Source organism: Bremia lactucae, linkage group LG1 (assembly GCF_004359215.1).
Source record: "Bremia lactucae strain SF5 linkage group LG1, whole genome shotgun sequence".
Classification (NCBI taxonomy): Eukaryota; Oomycota; class Peronosporomycetes; order Peronosporales; family Peronosporaceae; genus Bremia; species Bremia lactucae.
In genome coordinates, this window is record NC_090610.1 from 9,776,235 (window position 1) to 9,793,545 (window position 17,311).

At 44.2% G+C, this 17,311-nt stretch overlaps 2 protein-coding genes across 2 annotated transcripts; both read right to left on the reverse strand.

The window, feature by feature from the left end:
* Positions 1-11,069: 11,069 nt before the first annotated feature.
* CCR75_004234 (uncharacterized protein) lies at positions 11,070-12,165 on the reverse strand. The gene is made up of 2 exons (XM_067962321.1): positions 11,718-12,165; positions 11,070-11,561 (listed from the first exon to the last, which is right to left on the reverse strand). The coding sequence occupies exons 1-2, from the start codon at positions 12,151-12,153 to the stop codon at positions 11,200-11,202; spliced, it is 798 nt and encodes a 265-aa protein (XP_067820468.1). The 5' UTR covers positions 12,154-12,165; the 3' UTR covers positions 11,070-11,199.
* A 735-nt stretch (positions 12,166-12,900) lies between these two features.
* On the reverse strand, positions 12,901-15,030 carry CCR75_004233 (uncharacterized protein; the record flags this gene model as incomplete). Its single annotated transcript, XM_067962320.1, has 1 exon — positions 12,901-15,030. The coding sequence occupies one exon, from the start codon at positions 15,028-15,030 to the stop codon at positions 12,901-12,903; it is 2,130 nt and encodes a 709-aa protein (XP_067820467.1).
* Positions 15,031-17,311: the final 2,281 nt, after the last annotated feature.

Sequence of the window (17,311 nt, forward strand, 5' to 3'; positions counted from 1 at the left end):
TGCTCGCCAGGTATCCCCAAGATGGTAGCGTACCTAGACGAAAATAACTTCGCGCCGGTTGCCATTGGACGTCAACCTTTTTCCAGCTGTCATTGCGAAACTTTAGTGATTGGAAAGACACGTGGTAGAAAATGATATTACAATCAAATACATTCCGAAGAGCGTAATATGTGTTCTTTCGGTTGATATGCTAAAACCTATCACCACTTGGGGTCGGCTTTGCGACAGGTATAATATTCGTCTGCTGCTTCACCAGTTCTGTGGTGAAATCGATCGACTCAACTAACTATCCGCTTGCAACTCCCGAACAAGAATTCTATCCTGCTTACGATGAACTCTTTCACGACATTGTGAGCACTTTCTCCGTGTGAAGTGACTGTGCCGAACCAGACATGTTTGAACGAATTTTTCCTTGTGGGAATTGGTCCATGGCTTGGCTATATATACTCCTGTAGCGTGAAACTTTTAAAATTTTGTCGAACCCCGCGATTGCGTTTAAGAATACCACCACAACAAGGAATAGTTTAGAATTTGAATGAAAAATACTGACCACAAACAACGAATGGCAAGTTACCGATCTCCAATCCTTGGAATTTCCACTCATCATATTTTCCAGTAAATGGGGATTGCATTTGACGACGACGTTATTTTCAGTGTGCCAAGTGCAAAAGAGGAAAGTTGCCATACGAACAAATATCTGCAAATCGTTCGGGAATGCAAGCTCTCGGTAACACAATAACAAATACTTTCGGTTAATGGTCGGCGTAAAATAGTCGTCGTAAAGAGCGATGGCATACGAGTCAGCATCCTCGTCCTTAATGAAAACGAAGACCGTCGATAACGTGGAATACAGCATGGTATCTCTTACAACGTGGAGCAAAGGAAATCTTGTCTTACTTGTTTTATAGGTGCAATCTAGGAACAAGACGTCGCAGTTCTTCCTTAAGAGTTCCGCATTCTTTGTATGAAAGAAGAATGAATGTGTGATGCGTCCATTGGAATCTTTCTCGATATTTATATCAAACTAAAAGTCCGCGAAAGTGTCGAACAGCATATCCATCTAAGCTCGTCCATCGAGTTTCCTGATGCGTTATTTTGCTTCCGATTCCAGAGCTTCGCTTAGTGAATTCCAATTTCTGGCCTTGCTCTCGCATGATGGTTTGAACAAGCCTTACTTTCAAACCGGACTGAAAAAGCCGGCAATTTCCTCTCTTCAGACTTCAAAGTACGAGTGTAGCGGTCCTGGTGGTGGAACGTACGTGGCTATGCTCTTGGCATGTAGCTGTAAAGGACCAGGTGCCGTCTGTAATTGGGAGGAGATTGTAAATGTGAACGTTTATTTTCTCGGTGAGCTCACTCAACCAGGACGCGTAGCTTTACTTTTGATTCCTATCCAACAAGACAGTCAATGAGTGCACTGCCTTTCGCCTTCTGAATCCATGTTTCTTGGACAAGTCGAAGACAGTTTCGATCTACGCATTTACGATATGTTTACAATGAACAACTTGTCGTCCATCTCGTTGCTTGTATGAGGACATGTTGACTATTCCATAGCCATTAGCAGCAGTTACCACATTAATATTTTCTCCTTTGGTCTTCCGCGCGGTATATTGTTCATTCTGCTGCTGCTCCATGTCCATGCCTCTGAGAGTTCTTCGGAAATCTAGCCCGATTTGTGTTGAATGTACAAATTTACGATAAAAATGGGTGGATTCGAATCTGCCATCTGTTTTTTAGACGTGTTTGTTTCAATGTAATTATGGTACGATCAGTTTGTTTCAGGAGTCATCGTGTGATGACTCCAATTTAATAACCGTACTGGTGGTGATGCTAAATTTTACCAACTGAAACGAAGTGACCGTAAAGATCACTTCGAAAGCAATGTTACTTTATAGACTCATGCTTTTGAAAAATATTTTTTTGACGAACTGTCGCTAGCTCGTTGCTTAGAGCTAAGACCCGTACGCTTGCCAATTGCTCAATCGCAATCTTCACTCGGTAAATCGAACGTTCGATGTAAGGCTGCTCGCTATCGTCTGTAAGTCATGACGACAGTAACGCTCATGAATCACGTCTTCCCGTAATCGCTGGAAGTTGCGATCTCTACGGCGACGGTTGGGTCCGATGATAAGTCAGACCGGAATTATCCTCTTCCCCATCCATTCATGGACTCGATTGATTAGAAGCACTTTCTAGGCGAACCCTTCTTAGATCACCGCGAGATTAAAGGGTTTAACAAGACATCACGTTCGATGGCGAGGGTATCCACCCTTCCATGGTAGTTGCGAACCTCGCTGTCAACTGCTGACTGATTGTTCCGGGTATCGTTGAACAGTATGACAAGGCCTATCTGATGATCCGCAAGTACCATCGAAAAAAAGCGGTTCGCGCTCTTGTGTAAGGATTACACATTATAAACCTGTTCGCACATCTCAGAACAGAGACATGTCCCCCGATGATTTTTTTCTAATTTGACCCTTCCTAGGGGCATGAATTGCACCTTGAAAGCAGCAGGGACATTGTCATCGCCACGAGAGGTAAGGAAAACTTACCTCTATAAAAAATGGTGCAATTTATAGCGTGCACCAATATGGACCTCTCTTGAGACTGGTCACATGCCAGAACCAGTCTGTCAAGCCAGTCCTTGCGGCCAATGCTTTGCCTATTCTATTTAAATATTTCCAAGCCTAAAAACATATTTTTCCTTTGCACGCTTGAAAGTGTGGAATAAGGCACTTTCAAGCGTACAAAGGAATTCTTCGTTTTAAGCAATGAGGAATCTGTTTTCGTCCTTACCAGGGCGGTGAGCCCGGATGATTCATACAATGAAATCATGTATCGTTCTTTGATCATTCCAGACCAACGAATTGCGTTGCGCTCAGTGGGCAACCAAGGTTTTTTTTAAGGCGCGACACGCAACATATTGTGGTCCCTCTCCCACTTGCTCAAGTTAGCTTTAGGTGGGTAGACGTGGATGGCGTACCATTCGCAAAAAACGGTGTTTGTATTGTAGAAGCATGCACTGAATTGTTGATGGCAAATTCTGCTATCGAAAACAATTAACTTCAACTCGTAAAATGGGACGTATCCGCGTAATATTTCTTCGAGGATACAATTTGCATATTTCGTCTGAACATCGGTTTCCGGATAGTCAGAAGCTGACATGTAGTTGAGTTCCAAGTGACTTGAAATCATATCGCCAAAAATCCGCTGTGGACCTGGTGTCTCGATCTGAGACCAATTCACGGGGTAACCCATGGAGATTAAATATCGTGTCAGCAAAGATACGAGCACAGCCTTTGCTGTGATCGACTTTAGAACTGATGCAACATGTCTCATCTTGCTGAAACGATCAATAAATACAAGAATACGAATATTCTTGTGATAAATTCCGAACGAAGTCCATATTTAAGGACTCTCAACACTCTTTCAGAACAGGCAGAGGTTGTAGGAGCACGAAATGAAGCACTAGGCTTCACCCTTTGATACAACTTGCTAGCACGTAAGGACTTGCGAATAAATTCTTACTAGCGTGGCCAGTAGAAACAGCGACTATCGTGGGTAAAGTTCTCTCACGTCCACGATGCCCACTTATTAATGCATCGTGACACTCATACATGATGTGTAAACGCAAATTCTTATGGGTGGGGATGACGATAGTGTGTGTGTCGCCAGAAATGACCGTGCAATACAGTAAACCGTTGCGTTTTTTTTGAGTCAATCTATTGAAGATACTATTTCGACAATCCTAGTAAGGATTATTGTAATAAATTTCTAAGGGGATCCATCAAACGTTTGACCAATAACTTCTGAAAGGCTCTTCATGCGACGTCAAGTAATGTTGACGATGGACCACTTATTGTTGCACCGGTGGGCTTATGCTCACTGTTGACTTGCGCAGCCAGCTCAAAATTGGCCGGTCGAACTTTTGCTAAAAATAACGGAGGACGAGGATCAAGCGCCGTTACGAAATTGCAACGGCGAGGCAGATTGTCAAAAACGGTTGGGGTCAGAAAGCGCGGAGCGTCCTACTGATCCAGCAATGCAAAAAAAAAAAGCAGGCCTTTTGACAAAGTTGCTCCTCACACGCAAACATTGTGTGTAACTGTCTCAGGTGATGGGGTTGACCTCATCACATCGAAAATTAAAGTGTCAAATAAATTGCCACTAAAGCATCTAGCGCGTCGACCAATTACATTCGATGCCAATTATTAGAAGATTGCAGGCTCAAATATGTTGAGCGCGATATACTTTTAGCAATGATGACTTTGCGCCTAGCAACAGGCGCATCTGAAAATTAAAGAAACTTGTAGCTGGTATCCAATTCAGATTAAAAGATTAGCAGTACGACGATGGATTTATCGTTCTGGATTTGGAATTTGTTATGTCATCTTTAGATTACCATGGCTCACAAAGAAGGAGCTATGCATAAAGTAACAAAGTCAAGCAGTGACGAAGTCTGCCTCTCATTCACCAGATGGCAATCTGTTGAGACACTTGGAGCGTTCACAAGCGTGTGGATGTCCGTCGAGTGAGTGCGATGGCCTCATTTTTGGTACGATCGTTAGTAAGACTGCATAAGACTTCCATGTGCCAGAAATCAGTGGTAATGTGTCCAAGTACCTTTGAAAAAGAGTTGTAAAGAGGAAACTGAAACATTGAATGTCTTAGTAAACATGGCTCAAGCGTAGGCGCTAATACGCTTGATCTAATAGCGCCTCCAGAGTTTACTCTGTTGCCATCGCTAGAGCCGAAACGGTTCTTGCGTGATCTGCGCAGAGGCAAAGTCAAACAGATGTGTACTTTTCACAGATGACAAGTATGTCGCCGATATACGGTCGGCAAATGGATTTCCAGAGAACGAACGGGTTCTCAGCAGCTCGTCGATGGACAAAATCGTGGAAGCCTCTGGATACATTTCCTTTAAGTAGAGATTTGATCCGTACCATGCGAGTTTCCTCAGCATACAGTCGCTCGAGACGAGGTTCGAAATACTACGTGAAGCGGTGGCCACTGCCTCGTGAACAAGTACTAGCGATCGACAAGGTCTTTGCCGATTGCTTAGCAGCGGACCATGTGAATGAGTCAACCTCCCGTCATTGCTCTTTGGCCTGTTGTGTGCAAAATACCACAGGAGGATGGCGGATTGTGTATGCATTCAACAAGTTTTATGCTGCAACGGTACCGGCTCAAACGCCGATACCACAAAAGCACGTAATCATTGATGGTATGTCAACGAGTAATATATTGCGTCCATGGATCTGATGGATGGATTTTATCAGGTCCCCATGCATGAACACGACATTACGCTTGCAGCATTGAGTACCCCAAGCAGAATGCTTTGGGGGTGGTTAGTTTAACCACAGGGGCTAAGTAATCCCACTGCAACATTCAGCAAATGTGTTACCATCTCTTGAGATTGGTGCGAGAATTCGCACCATTTATGTTGATGACATTTCTTTCATGGCCAAGCCATGATCGGAGAAACGGGCCGATATACTTGGGCATTATTTAATGACTGCCCACATTTGTCACTACATGTTAAGGTATATTTACCGTTGACAATGGGTATAGATCACTAACTTCAAATGAAAGGATGCTTGCTCTTCCATTTTTGTCAAAGTTCCGTTTTTGTCGGTCCACCGCATGGGCAACGGCATCCTGCACGAATCGGGTCACTGCTTCTGAGCCAGAAGGAATTCTTCTGCTGCCTCGGTTTTATTTTTGTTTTTAGTGCGCCCGATACGCACTGCGAAATATTTCTCTCCTATTTTGTGAAAGCACCATTGTTCTGATATTATTGTTTTCTATGCTGAATATATCACCATCATTGTTATTAAAAGTAGCAGTAGCCTTATCGCTATTTTGAGTTTGTGCTCTTTACTGTTAATTGAATCAACATTGATTATTCTCGCATTGACTGTTGAGTCAACGCATGACGAGCAAGAGCTAAAATATTTTTGCTCGAGCGAGTCCCAGCCCATCCTCCGTATAGAAGTTACTCTTACTTAAGGTGGGTATACATGGGTAGAGCCTTTCACGAAAAAATGGTGTACGCTTTCTTAATGCATACACCGAATTCTTGATGGCAAATTTGCCAACGCAACTCGCCTCAACTCGTAAGGGACTGGACGTATCCGCGACGTATCACTTCAGCGATACGTTTGAAACGTTCTGTCTGACCATCTGTTTTAGATGGTCCAAAGTTGACATATTCAACTATGTTCCAACTGATTTTGAATGCAGATTGACGAAACTCCGCAGTGTATAGGAAATCTCGTTCTGAGATCAGTTTAGGGGGTAGCCGATGCTAATCGCGAAGTAGGTCTCGTTGGAGATAGAGGCGCAACTTAACTTTTTCAGTTTAGGGGGGTAGCCGATGCTCCTACATGATGCGCAAACGCAAACAATTATGGGTGGGGATGGTGACACGAAGTGTGTCGCCAGTCCTGGCTGTGTAATTCAGTGAACCCTTACGTGTGGTGTATTGATCCGTTGAGGATCAATACAAATTCGAGGATTGTTGTGATGGAATTTTAAGATGATTCATCAATCTTTTAAGATCATTATATCTTCTTGACAGATCTTTTGACGTCGTCAAGTAATGTTGACGACGAAACATTTACTGTAGCAACAGTGGGCTCATGATCACTGTTGTTATGCGCAACCGGCTCAAATCGGGCCGGCGCGAAAGGGCGTAAGCGACGACATTAAGTCGTCCTGGTTTATATATTACATGGAGAAGTTGTACTCGCGAAGGACGACAACCATCTCGCCATTCTTTGCGCGAGGTGTGGACTGTTTACGGCCGTGCGTAAAGACGCATGGTCCGTGAATGAGATAGACCCTAAACTTAGCCAGTGCATATTTTTAAGGCAAGGTGTTCCTTTTCATTCACTGAATTGTTGCCTTCAGCTGGTTGAAGCTGACGCGATTGATAACAGACGACGCACAACCGATTGCAAAATCACTGGCGTCACCGACCACATGAAATGGTCGGTCTTGGTTCGCAATCGCCAGGTTTGGCGATTGCATCAACCTTTTCTTGGTAACCTCAAAAAAATGTTACAGTCAGCGTTTCATGAGCACTTTACACTTTTTCAAAAAAGAAGAAAGATATACTGTCATTTCGGCATAATTGTGTTAGTACTTGTGCAGGTACGCTGCTAAACCGAGAAACTTTCTTAGTCCCTTTACATCGACTAGCACAGGCCAATCGGTGATCGCCTCGATCTTTTCTGGATCCGGGCGTACACCGTGTTTACCCACGATGCACTCAAGAAGTGGTATTTTGCTTGCAGCGAATATGCCCTTCTTGATATTTGCATACAACTTGTGCATACGCATAAGGTTAAGAACCTTTTGACGTGGGTACGATGTACTTCAACATCTGACTTTCCATTTATGGCTCTGCTATGAACGAAGACATCATTAAAATAAATATGTGCGAAATCCCGCACCGATCTGAACAGATTGGGACCCCATCTGTTACATGTCGCAGGGGCATTACTAAGCCCCTGTGGCATGGCTAGCCACTCCCATAGCATACCGCTTGGGGTGCTTACTACTGTGAACGTAATATCTTGTAGTCGAAATATCATGTCGATAAAGACACGAGGACAGCCTTCAGTTGTGATCGACTTCGGGACTGTAGCACGATAGACCATCATGCTAAAACGATCAACAAACACAAGAATATTAGTATTCTTGTGCTCGGCTTCGGGGATATCGAAAACGTAGTCCATAGAAATGGACTGCCAGCACTCTGCCGGAACAGGCAGAGGTTGAAACGGAGCACGGGATAAAAAATCTACCTTTCACGTTGACAAAATTCGCAAATACGTATGTATGTACTTGCGGACGAGTTCATGCTGGCGAGGCCAGTAGAAACTGCGGGCTATCATGAGGTAATTCTTCTGACGTTCACGATGCCCACTTATTGGTACCCACGCATAAGGGTCTGATAGAATCTATCCATCAGGTCCATTGACGAAAATATAGTACTCTTTGACATGCCATCAATGATTACGTGTTTTCATGGTATCGACGTGTGAGCCGGTAGAGTTACAGCGTTCAGTTCAATAAATGCATGCACTATCCGTCATTCTCCTTTTATTTTACGCGTACAGAAGGTCGAAGAACTATGTGGGGAAGTTGGTTCCTTATATTGCCCGCTGCTAAGTGTTAGGCAAAGAATTTGTCGATCGCTATTACATGTTCGCGAGGCAATGTCCATTGCTTCAAGACACAGTGCTTCGAACCTGGGGTAAGGTCGATTTCATGTCGAGTGCCTTTAGCCTTAGGTAAGTCGCACGGTAGTTATTCAGGAAAGACGCCTTTGAAGTCTATCAAATCCTTGTATAAAGGATTTGTGTTCAAAGATGTCCAAGATTGGGACGTAAAACGCTCAATCCGTGTCTTCTCATCGAAGACACTTCCGTCCACCGATGAGCTGCTGAGAACCCGTTTGTTCCCAGGAAATACTATTGCCGCGACCGAATATTGGCCACGTACTTGTCATCTGTGACAATTACACAGATCTGCTTGACTCTGCCACTACGCAAGAACCGTTTCGGTTTTTGCGTTAGACTATGAGTTATCTCCGAAGTTAGCTTCAGAGGCGCTACAAGATCAAGTGTATAAGTGCCTACACTTGATCCATTGTTTACTAAAACATTGATTGTATCAGTTGCTTTTTTGGAACTTATTCCAAAGGTACCTGGGAACATTTGACCACAGGTTTTCGGGGACTTATTGCCACAGATATTACTTAAAAGGTATCCTCCCTAGCTGCTTCTAGCCGTGGTTGCACGGATCCTCTACGATCGGCTCTCTAGGCGATCTAGGAGTTTCGCACTTTTTCTGATAGACTGGCATTTTAAACCTTCTTGGATGTTGCTTTCTAAGCACTATGTCCACGTCCCAATGTTGGAACTTCAGCGCTGCTTATATTTGTGCACAGCCGTCAGAATCTAATTCCACAATGTGTTGGGTATCGCACTGAGGTCTTGTGCAGTCATGCTAGCGACCAAACCACAAGTGAGGCAATCGCACTCACTCGTAGGACATCCATACGCTTGTGAACGCTCCAAGACGTTCATCAGTTTACCATTTGATGAACAAGAGACAGGCATCGTCACGGCTTGATGCTGCCAATTTATACATGGCTCGTACTTTCTGAGCCATGGTAATCCAAGGATGACATCAAATTTGTCATCCAAATCTAGTACAATCGAATCATCATCGTAATATCTACCCTTCAACGTGTATTGAATACCAACTACACATATTTTTGGGTGTCCCAGATGTGCCTGCTGCTAAGCGCACTGTCATCCTCGTTACAGGGACATAGCGCTCAATAAATTTGAGCTGCGATCTTCAAGCGATTGCTTCTCATAAATTATTTGACGCACCGCAATCGACTAGGGACTTTAGTGGCAACTTATTTGACACTTTTATTTTCAGGGTGATGAGGTAGACCTCATCCACTCGGGCAGTTACACGCAATGTTTGTGAGTGAGGAGAAACTTTCGTCAGAAGACCTGCAAATTGTTTTGACATTGCTGGATCAGTAGGGCGCTCCGCATCTACTGACCTTGACCGTTTTCTTACGATCTGCCTCGCCGTTGCGATTTCGGAACAGCGTCGGATCCGCGTCCTCCGCTCTTTCTAGCGAAAGGTCGGTCTTTTCGCTCAGTGCTTATAGGCATTGGCCGTGGGGCACTACACTCATTGGCGTAGTGGCCTATTTTCTTACATCGATTACATTTCTATAATCGTTTGTAACTTGAAGAGCGAGGTTTCTCGCTTTCTACATACGAGAGATTCCTAGGTTCTGGACCTCCGTTTTCTTGTATTGTCGGTGGACGATAAGCACCAGAGTGGACAAAAGCCTGTTTAAGGCTAAAGTCCTCCTGTTCTGCTATAGAGATCGCTTGGTCTAGCGACTCTAGTTCTAGCCAGAACAGGTGGGTCTTAACAGGACTATCTGCAAGACCTTTAATCAACATAAATACCTGTTTTTGTTCATCAATTGGATGACTAACGATACAACTGACCAGGTATCGTGTATGTTGGGCATCAGCGTGAATTTCACGCTTGCCCTGCTACAAATCCAGGAGCTCTGCTCGAGCCCCGAATTCGGCACGTGGCGGTCAAATGTTTGTCTGAACCGGGGTTTAAATGCCTCATACGACCCAAAGACCAATGGGTCGTGAAGCATGAGCTCAAAGGCCCAGGATTTGGCACGTCCGGCCAAGTTGGACATGCCAGATTTCATTTTCGTCGCATCATCACTGATACGATGAGCTTCTATGGCGTCGTCTAATTGGACAAACCATCTTAAAAAGGAGTCGTCTTAGACTGCCTTAGATATTTATATATTTAAGCTTTCGGGTCGACGCGGAAGCGTCGGCCCATTAGCAGCAAAACATGCTGCTGTTTCAACAGTTCCGACTGTTGGTAGCCTTGCTGGTGAAGCAAGGTTACTTTCTCTGGGGCCCCGTCGGGTTGTGTTGAATGAACTCGGCAATGGCAGCATACTGTTCATCTCTGCCCAGATTGTACAGCATGACGCCAACGGCTGGCCCGCTTAGGACCGATCGATCGCTCTCCATTCGAGGTCACTCAAATCAGGAAACTTGTCACGTGTTGCGTATAAAACTTCTTGAGGGGCTTCGAAGTATTGGAACATTTAAGTCAAAATTAAGAAAGATAATAAATTCGTACTTCTTTGCTTATTTTCTCTTATAGGATTCAATACTTATGTATGTAACGGGACACTCCCGTTACAACGTTTTCATGAATTTTATTGTCAAAGAAATATGTTTTTGTCCATGTATCTGGTAAAGCGATTCCGATAGATCCTGATTCATGAACATAATATTCTGTTTACGGCAGTAAGAACTCCACGCGGTTTGCTATGGGAGTTGCTTGTGATGCTCAGGGGCTTAAATTGTATTTAGCTGATGTGTTACCAAACTTTTGAGATGCGCTGAGAGACTTTTACCGCTTATTTTTATGATGAATATGTACATAGCCGGGCCTAGAACATATACACTAATCAATCGTATATTTCTCACACATTTTATTAAAACTTGTTTTTTTAACACAACAACTCAAACCAGTGCGCCTATTTCCCCATTAACTTTTCGTTCGGTTTTTGGCTCATTCGTTGTGCACTTGCTGTCGTATCACTTACTACCCGCGAGTGCGGATGTGGCTGTAACGGAAGCGATTCCTTTGTTCTTTATACATCTTCATAATTGCCACAGCAGCCATCACAACCGCAAATACACCCAACATGGAAAACACACCGGCAACGGATCCTTGGCTTTTCGTTGCGTGCACATTTTCCTCGGAATAATCCATTTTTCCTTTCTGCCAAGGGCGATCACTGTGCTTTTTCACAATGTAGACGTAACGGTCTATAACCGTGCCCGTTGACTCGTTAAACAACGGAGTGCCCCCAGAATACATTGTCATGACGTGATCACCAAACTCATTAAGGCGATTAGCTTGGATCCACGCGTCAATAAGCATTTTTTCTTTAGCCGAGATTTCTATAAAACAAATATATAACATGAGATAACAAACCACCCATATTCTTAAGCGCGTAGCAATATGTATTAATTGTCAAGTATAAACTGGCATCGCTTCTCAAAGTATATCCCAATTCTACTTTAAAACGAGACTAAACACGCAGCATGCTTACGTACGTATTGGAAAAGTGGTCGTTTCCTTCGATTCTGAGCTAGGTAAAACACAGACCGAGCCACCGATAGTAATGTTCGTGACTCTCAGAGTTTTGGTCCACGTCTGGGAAAAAATCTGCACCATACAGCACTCGGGTTTCACACAAGATGATGGCGCGCACGGCCCAGTGGATTCTTCTACGGAACATCCTTCCATGTAGAAGCGATAGTTTGTTCCCGCTACTACCTGCTTCTCTACCTTTTTTAAAGAGGTATGGCAAACTCGTGTGTCGCCAACTGACTGAGAGAAGCTATCTCCCTTTAGGGCGCCGTCCAATACTTCAGTGTCAGCAACAGTAACCTCGCCCGATCGCCAATTGCCAGTCATACCAGCGGTCATGACGCTGCTTGCCACCGTGGAGGCAGGAAATGCCACTAAAAGAATGAGGGCAGCACGCATTCGGGTTAGCTTTAAGGGAGTTTGAATTGTGAGCTCTGGCGTTTTTCAAATTAATATAAAGTTAATATCGAGCGATTTGCTTCAGTTATTAGAAAACAGACGTGTATAATCAAAGGAGCTAAATGCGCTAATTACCAGAAAAGTGTAATTTTAGGTCTGAGGAGAATTAAGTGACAATCATAACTATACACAACCTAATTTCTCAAGAAAATCAAGTCTTCTTTGTGTTGTTGGGCGTAATTACCGTTTTATTAGTGGCTTCGCAAACATTTGCACTCGCTTTACGAATGACTTAGTTTTTCACGTCTTGATATCATGGAGAAGCAGGAAGAGCATTAGCACTTTTAATTGGCTCAGCAGAGTAAGGTTATTAAAAATTACTTTTTAAAGGTTTCGATTGAAGATTTCAAAAGTGTCGCTTCCTGATTAAGAAAACATTCAGGCCATGACCATGCGCGTTCTACTCGGCGGTAAGATGATCACCGTTTTTAATACGACCGAAAACGTTAAATGCGCATCTCACGGCGTGATATTTAGTATCATTACATGATAATATCATTACATGTTAGCGAATTTCGCAACAACGAGTCAACTTCCAGTACGGAATTGCAATAGCAAAAATTAGCAGCAAAGAATGAGCCGTTAGAGTCCCTTGATACAACAAATGTAATTCAAACAACACAACAAAAAAGCACAATCTTTTCAAAGTTCATGATTATCTCAACGTTGTTACAACAAAGAAAGAAGCTACTTTGTCGTCCACAAGTTCGCCCCTTCTTCCGCATCCGAGTCCCACATGAATGAATTGGCCCCCCACTTGACGCCCTCTTGAGGCGGGCAGCCACCATGACGACTCATGGTATCCGGGATTCCTTCGGGAGTCTGGACGTAAAAGAGAGAGGCGTGCAAAGCAATCGGGGGCACCGCCAAACCTCTCGAGCACTCAGTCATGCCATCACGCTTAATTGTTTCATTGGAAAAGCGATCCACAGAGAAAGGAAACACAGTCTCACCACCGGCTTTCGTCTGGTTGTTCAAATAAAGAAAAAGCGTAACTAATCGCTGAGGCTGAAAATGCTGAACGTATCTTGGCAAAGAAAAGCGCAGCTCTGGGACTATTCCGACGCGTGTCTCCCATGTGCGAATTACCAGTTCTGCAAATTGTGGCCATACCTGCAAGACCTTGGATAGAACATTATTGCGGCCACGATTGAACACCATCCAGTCGTACCATTCGACATTGGTCAAGCGCACGATAAACCCCTGGCTATAGTCATCCAGAATAAAGCCAAGCAATGTCTCCTGGAAGGCTATTGTAAACTTCGGATATAGAGTTCCACCACGACGAGCGATAGCAGGCACTTTGTCTCCGAGGTACTCGACGCGCTCTTTGGCCCAACGGACCCAATAGAAAAAAAGGGAAATGGCATTCATGTCGAACTTTGGAATGGTGTAATGAAGCTCGCCAAGACCTAATTTCGCTTCCCACGTCTGAATAATCTGTGGCAAGTACGTCGGACGTCGCGTCTCTTCCATCAATTCTTCCATGATATTTTCAGTCCCGTTGTTTAAACTCGTGCGGATCCATTCCTCCTGTAAAGGATCATAGAGGGCTTGAAACCTATTGGTTTTGTTCATATAGTCACAGAATAATCCAAGCAGCACGCTTGGAAAAATCTTAGTATCGTTTGCATCCGGAAAAAGCGGACCACCTTCTTGAAACATCTCGGGTACCTTTTCTTGGTCCAGACTTCGTAATTTGTCAGCAGCCCACGTGGTCCACACCACATAGTCATCGTATACAAAGGGATTTTTCTTTTTCGGTACGAAATCGCGCGAATGAAAAGTATCAAAATGCTGACGATAAAATTCACCAGCTCCGTATCGAACAAGTTGCATGCGTTCTGTATACGATGGACTCGGAAGCCGTGCAACAAGAGCCGAACGCTTTCGAAAATCGCGCGTAAAGAGGCTATCAGGTAGAAAAGACGTGTGACTCGTACGCGTCTCGGACACGATGCTTGATGAATTGGAGCTGTCAACCTTGGATCGGTTCAGCTGGGGCAATCCAATCTCAATAATTTTGTCGGCTTCTTCTTGGTTAAAAAAAAACGCTACATCAAAGACCTTGGGGCTTATTCCCAAAGTTGTCAGTGTCACGCCGTTCTCTAATACGTACGTGTGTCCCTTCGTAATACCTGGCCACTGCCACAGCTGAAAATCCAGCAAAATATGTACCCTCTGCTTTGCCTCGAGTAGCTCCTTTGCATTACGTACGGGCCACCCGAGCTGATTGTATAGACGCACACCGTTGGCCATCACGTCTCGATCTGCACCAAGCCGCGCCGCAGCAAATTCCGCAGCTTGTCCCATACACTCGAAATTGCCATTCCACGACACATAGACACCTTCATTCGCACCATTAAGCATAAAGAAAACTCGATCACTGCCCATTGGCTCCTTGGCTTCCATAGCCTGTAAGACGGAAATGACTTTGCCGTCATTCAACGTCTTGGGTGCGTAGTCCAGATCGCTGCATTGAAGGTCACTCACAAGGTGGCGCACCTGAATTACCGTCAAATCCGTCTTGTATTTGTCCAAAACCATTTCTGGGTTTGAGTCAACGAGACCCAAAAATCGGTCTTTCAGACTGTGGAAGCCGTCGAGTTGCAGCGACACATTTGCGTACTTGGTGAAACCCACGGCCGTTGCAACAACGGCCAACGATACGATAAGCAGCAACTTTCTAAAGTTGTCAGAGGAAGCCTTTGCTTCGCTCTTCTTGGTCAGTTTTAAGCTGTCGACGCAAGAAGTCTTGGTCCTGCTCTCTTCGCTGATGGCATTGCTTCCGGTTTCTATGACGTTTTTCTTCGTCATTTTGGGAACTGGGTAGTCATACAAGAATTACAAAGATAGAGTGACGTGTCGCGATCAATCATAAGATGTGTATGGAGCTGGGTATCGTAATAATAGATGCAATAGAGTGATCGTTTTGTAAACCACGCGCCGAAAAACGTCGAAGCCACCAATCTCTAAATACGGGTGTCCCTCGGATAACTTATCCCCTCATAGCTTTTAGCCTCACGTAACTTATAGGGTATTGGTTTCGCAATTGCGGTTCTGTGGTGTTTAACTTATAACTAATAACTAATAAGATTTGATGAAAATATAAATTTTCCGATGGAATTTTTTTATTACCCAGCACATTACTAAGCTAGTGCAGCCAGAATCCAAGGTAAGTCGCGTATTGGCTGCTGTGCGTATGGATGCGCGTATGTAAGGGCCTATCAAAAGGATTTGACTGATCAAGAAGTGTGGCAATTAAAGCTAAGAAGTTTAGCTTTTCATGCTTGCTAAACTGAACTTCCTCCACATACTCTGGTTCCTGATTCTCATCCTCTTCCTCCTCTTCTGCCTGCTTCTAACGGGGTGTATCGTTACATGAAATTAACACATAAAGGTTGTTAATTAATATATTATCTAAAAGGTAGATAATATTTGGAGGATATTACTTTATAAAGTAATATTCCGAATTCTTATCCATAAATAGGTATAGACCATTATACCTATTTATTCCGCAGACTAATCAGCTGTAGGAGTGATCAAAGAGAGAGTAACAGATAAGATACAGATAAGAATTCATTTGCATGTTTAGTATTAGATTATAATAAAGTTAGCACTTACAAAGATAGAACAAGAGACACTTAATATATATTTAATACAGTTTTCATTTTACCCTCTTAAGTCTAGTTGTCTTAAGAGAAGTCTTCCTCTGCACGTACAGCGTACGTCACCTAACGTAAGGCACCACTCACAACTGAAGCAGTGTGAAGTGGACTTGTACTGAAACAGTACAAGTCGTAGTGCCCCGTTACACCTGGTAGCACTTTGTAGTCCGTCCAAGGACCACATTTCCCACATCTAATATGGACATGTTAGATGATAGTGGGAATACGCATCACGTTTCCCCTCCCCTGAAAGCTACTCCTTTCTAAGTGATATAGAAAGGAGTGCGGTTGAACGAATGAGTTCGACCGTAGGAAACGATGCAATCCTGGCATTACTGTCCAACTTAGACAGAGATGCCCTCCATTCAACCGTCGCCAAGTTCATACAACATGAACTTGACGAGATGAAGGAAAAAGTAGCCTTGCTGAATCAGCAAGGCTCTCAACAGGCGGAACTGTTGAGATTACAACAGGTACAGACCCCTGTACCTGGGATGTCGCACACGCGTCGTCCCGAAACCTTAAAGATTGACATCAGGGGAGTCCAAGAAGACTTCCTCTTTAGATGGTTTGTCAAGTTGGACGATGCCGTAGGGCACGCCACATCATCGACGAGCAAATGCAAGTCGCATTCGCTCAATCAAATGTGACAGGTCGTGCCAAAAATTGGGCATTGGGCCTTAAGTTGCGCGACACATATGTTTTTGGGTCTCTAGAGGTTTTTAAAACCCGACTCAAACAGACGTTTGAGCCACCAAGGGCTGAGTTCAGAGCTCGTTCAGAGCTTCTGAAACTTAAGCAAGGCAAGCGTGATGTGCACGCATATGCCCAGCACATACGACTCTTAGCGAATTGTATTACCAATAACCCAGTCCATGAACACACGTTGATTACGGTGTTCATGCAAGGTCTTACGGATGGTCCCGTAAAGACCCACCTGTTCCGCTTGGAACTGGATACGCTTGAAGAAGCAATATCCGTAGCGGAACAGGAGGACTTTAGCTTGAGACAGGCTCAAGCAAGTTCGTCATCATATCGTCCACCTAGACGACACGAACTAGGAGGTCCAGAACCCATGGACCTTTCCTATGTCGAAAGCGAGAAACCTCGCTTTTCGAATAATAAGCGATCGCAGAAATGCCATCGCTGCCAAAAATTGGGACATTACGCTCATGAGTGTAGTGCCCCACGTCCAGCACCAAAAGGTACTGAACGTAATTTTGGATCGTATGCCAAAAAGGGCAACGGTCGCGGATCCGACGTTGTTGCGAAATCGCAACAGCGAGGCGGACCGCCAAAAAATGGACGGGGTCAGTAGGGGCGCAACGCCCTACTGATCCAGCAACCTCAAGAGAATTTGCAAATCTCTTGACAAAAGTTGCTCCAGACACACAATCATTATGTGTCTCTGCACCTGGTGATGAGGTATC

Excerpts from the sequence above, each read along its gene's own strand:
- CCR75_004234 (XM_067962321.1), bottom strand. The coding sequence starts at position 12,153 with ATGCGTGCTGCCCTCATTCTTTTAGTGGCATTTCCTGCCTCCACGGTG. Across the intron at positions 11,562-11,717 it reads AACGACCACTTTTCCAATAC|AAATCTCGGCTAAAGAAAAA; the intron begins GTACGTAAGCAT and ends TTTGTTTTATAG.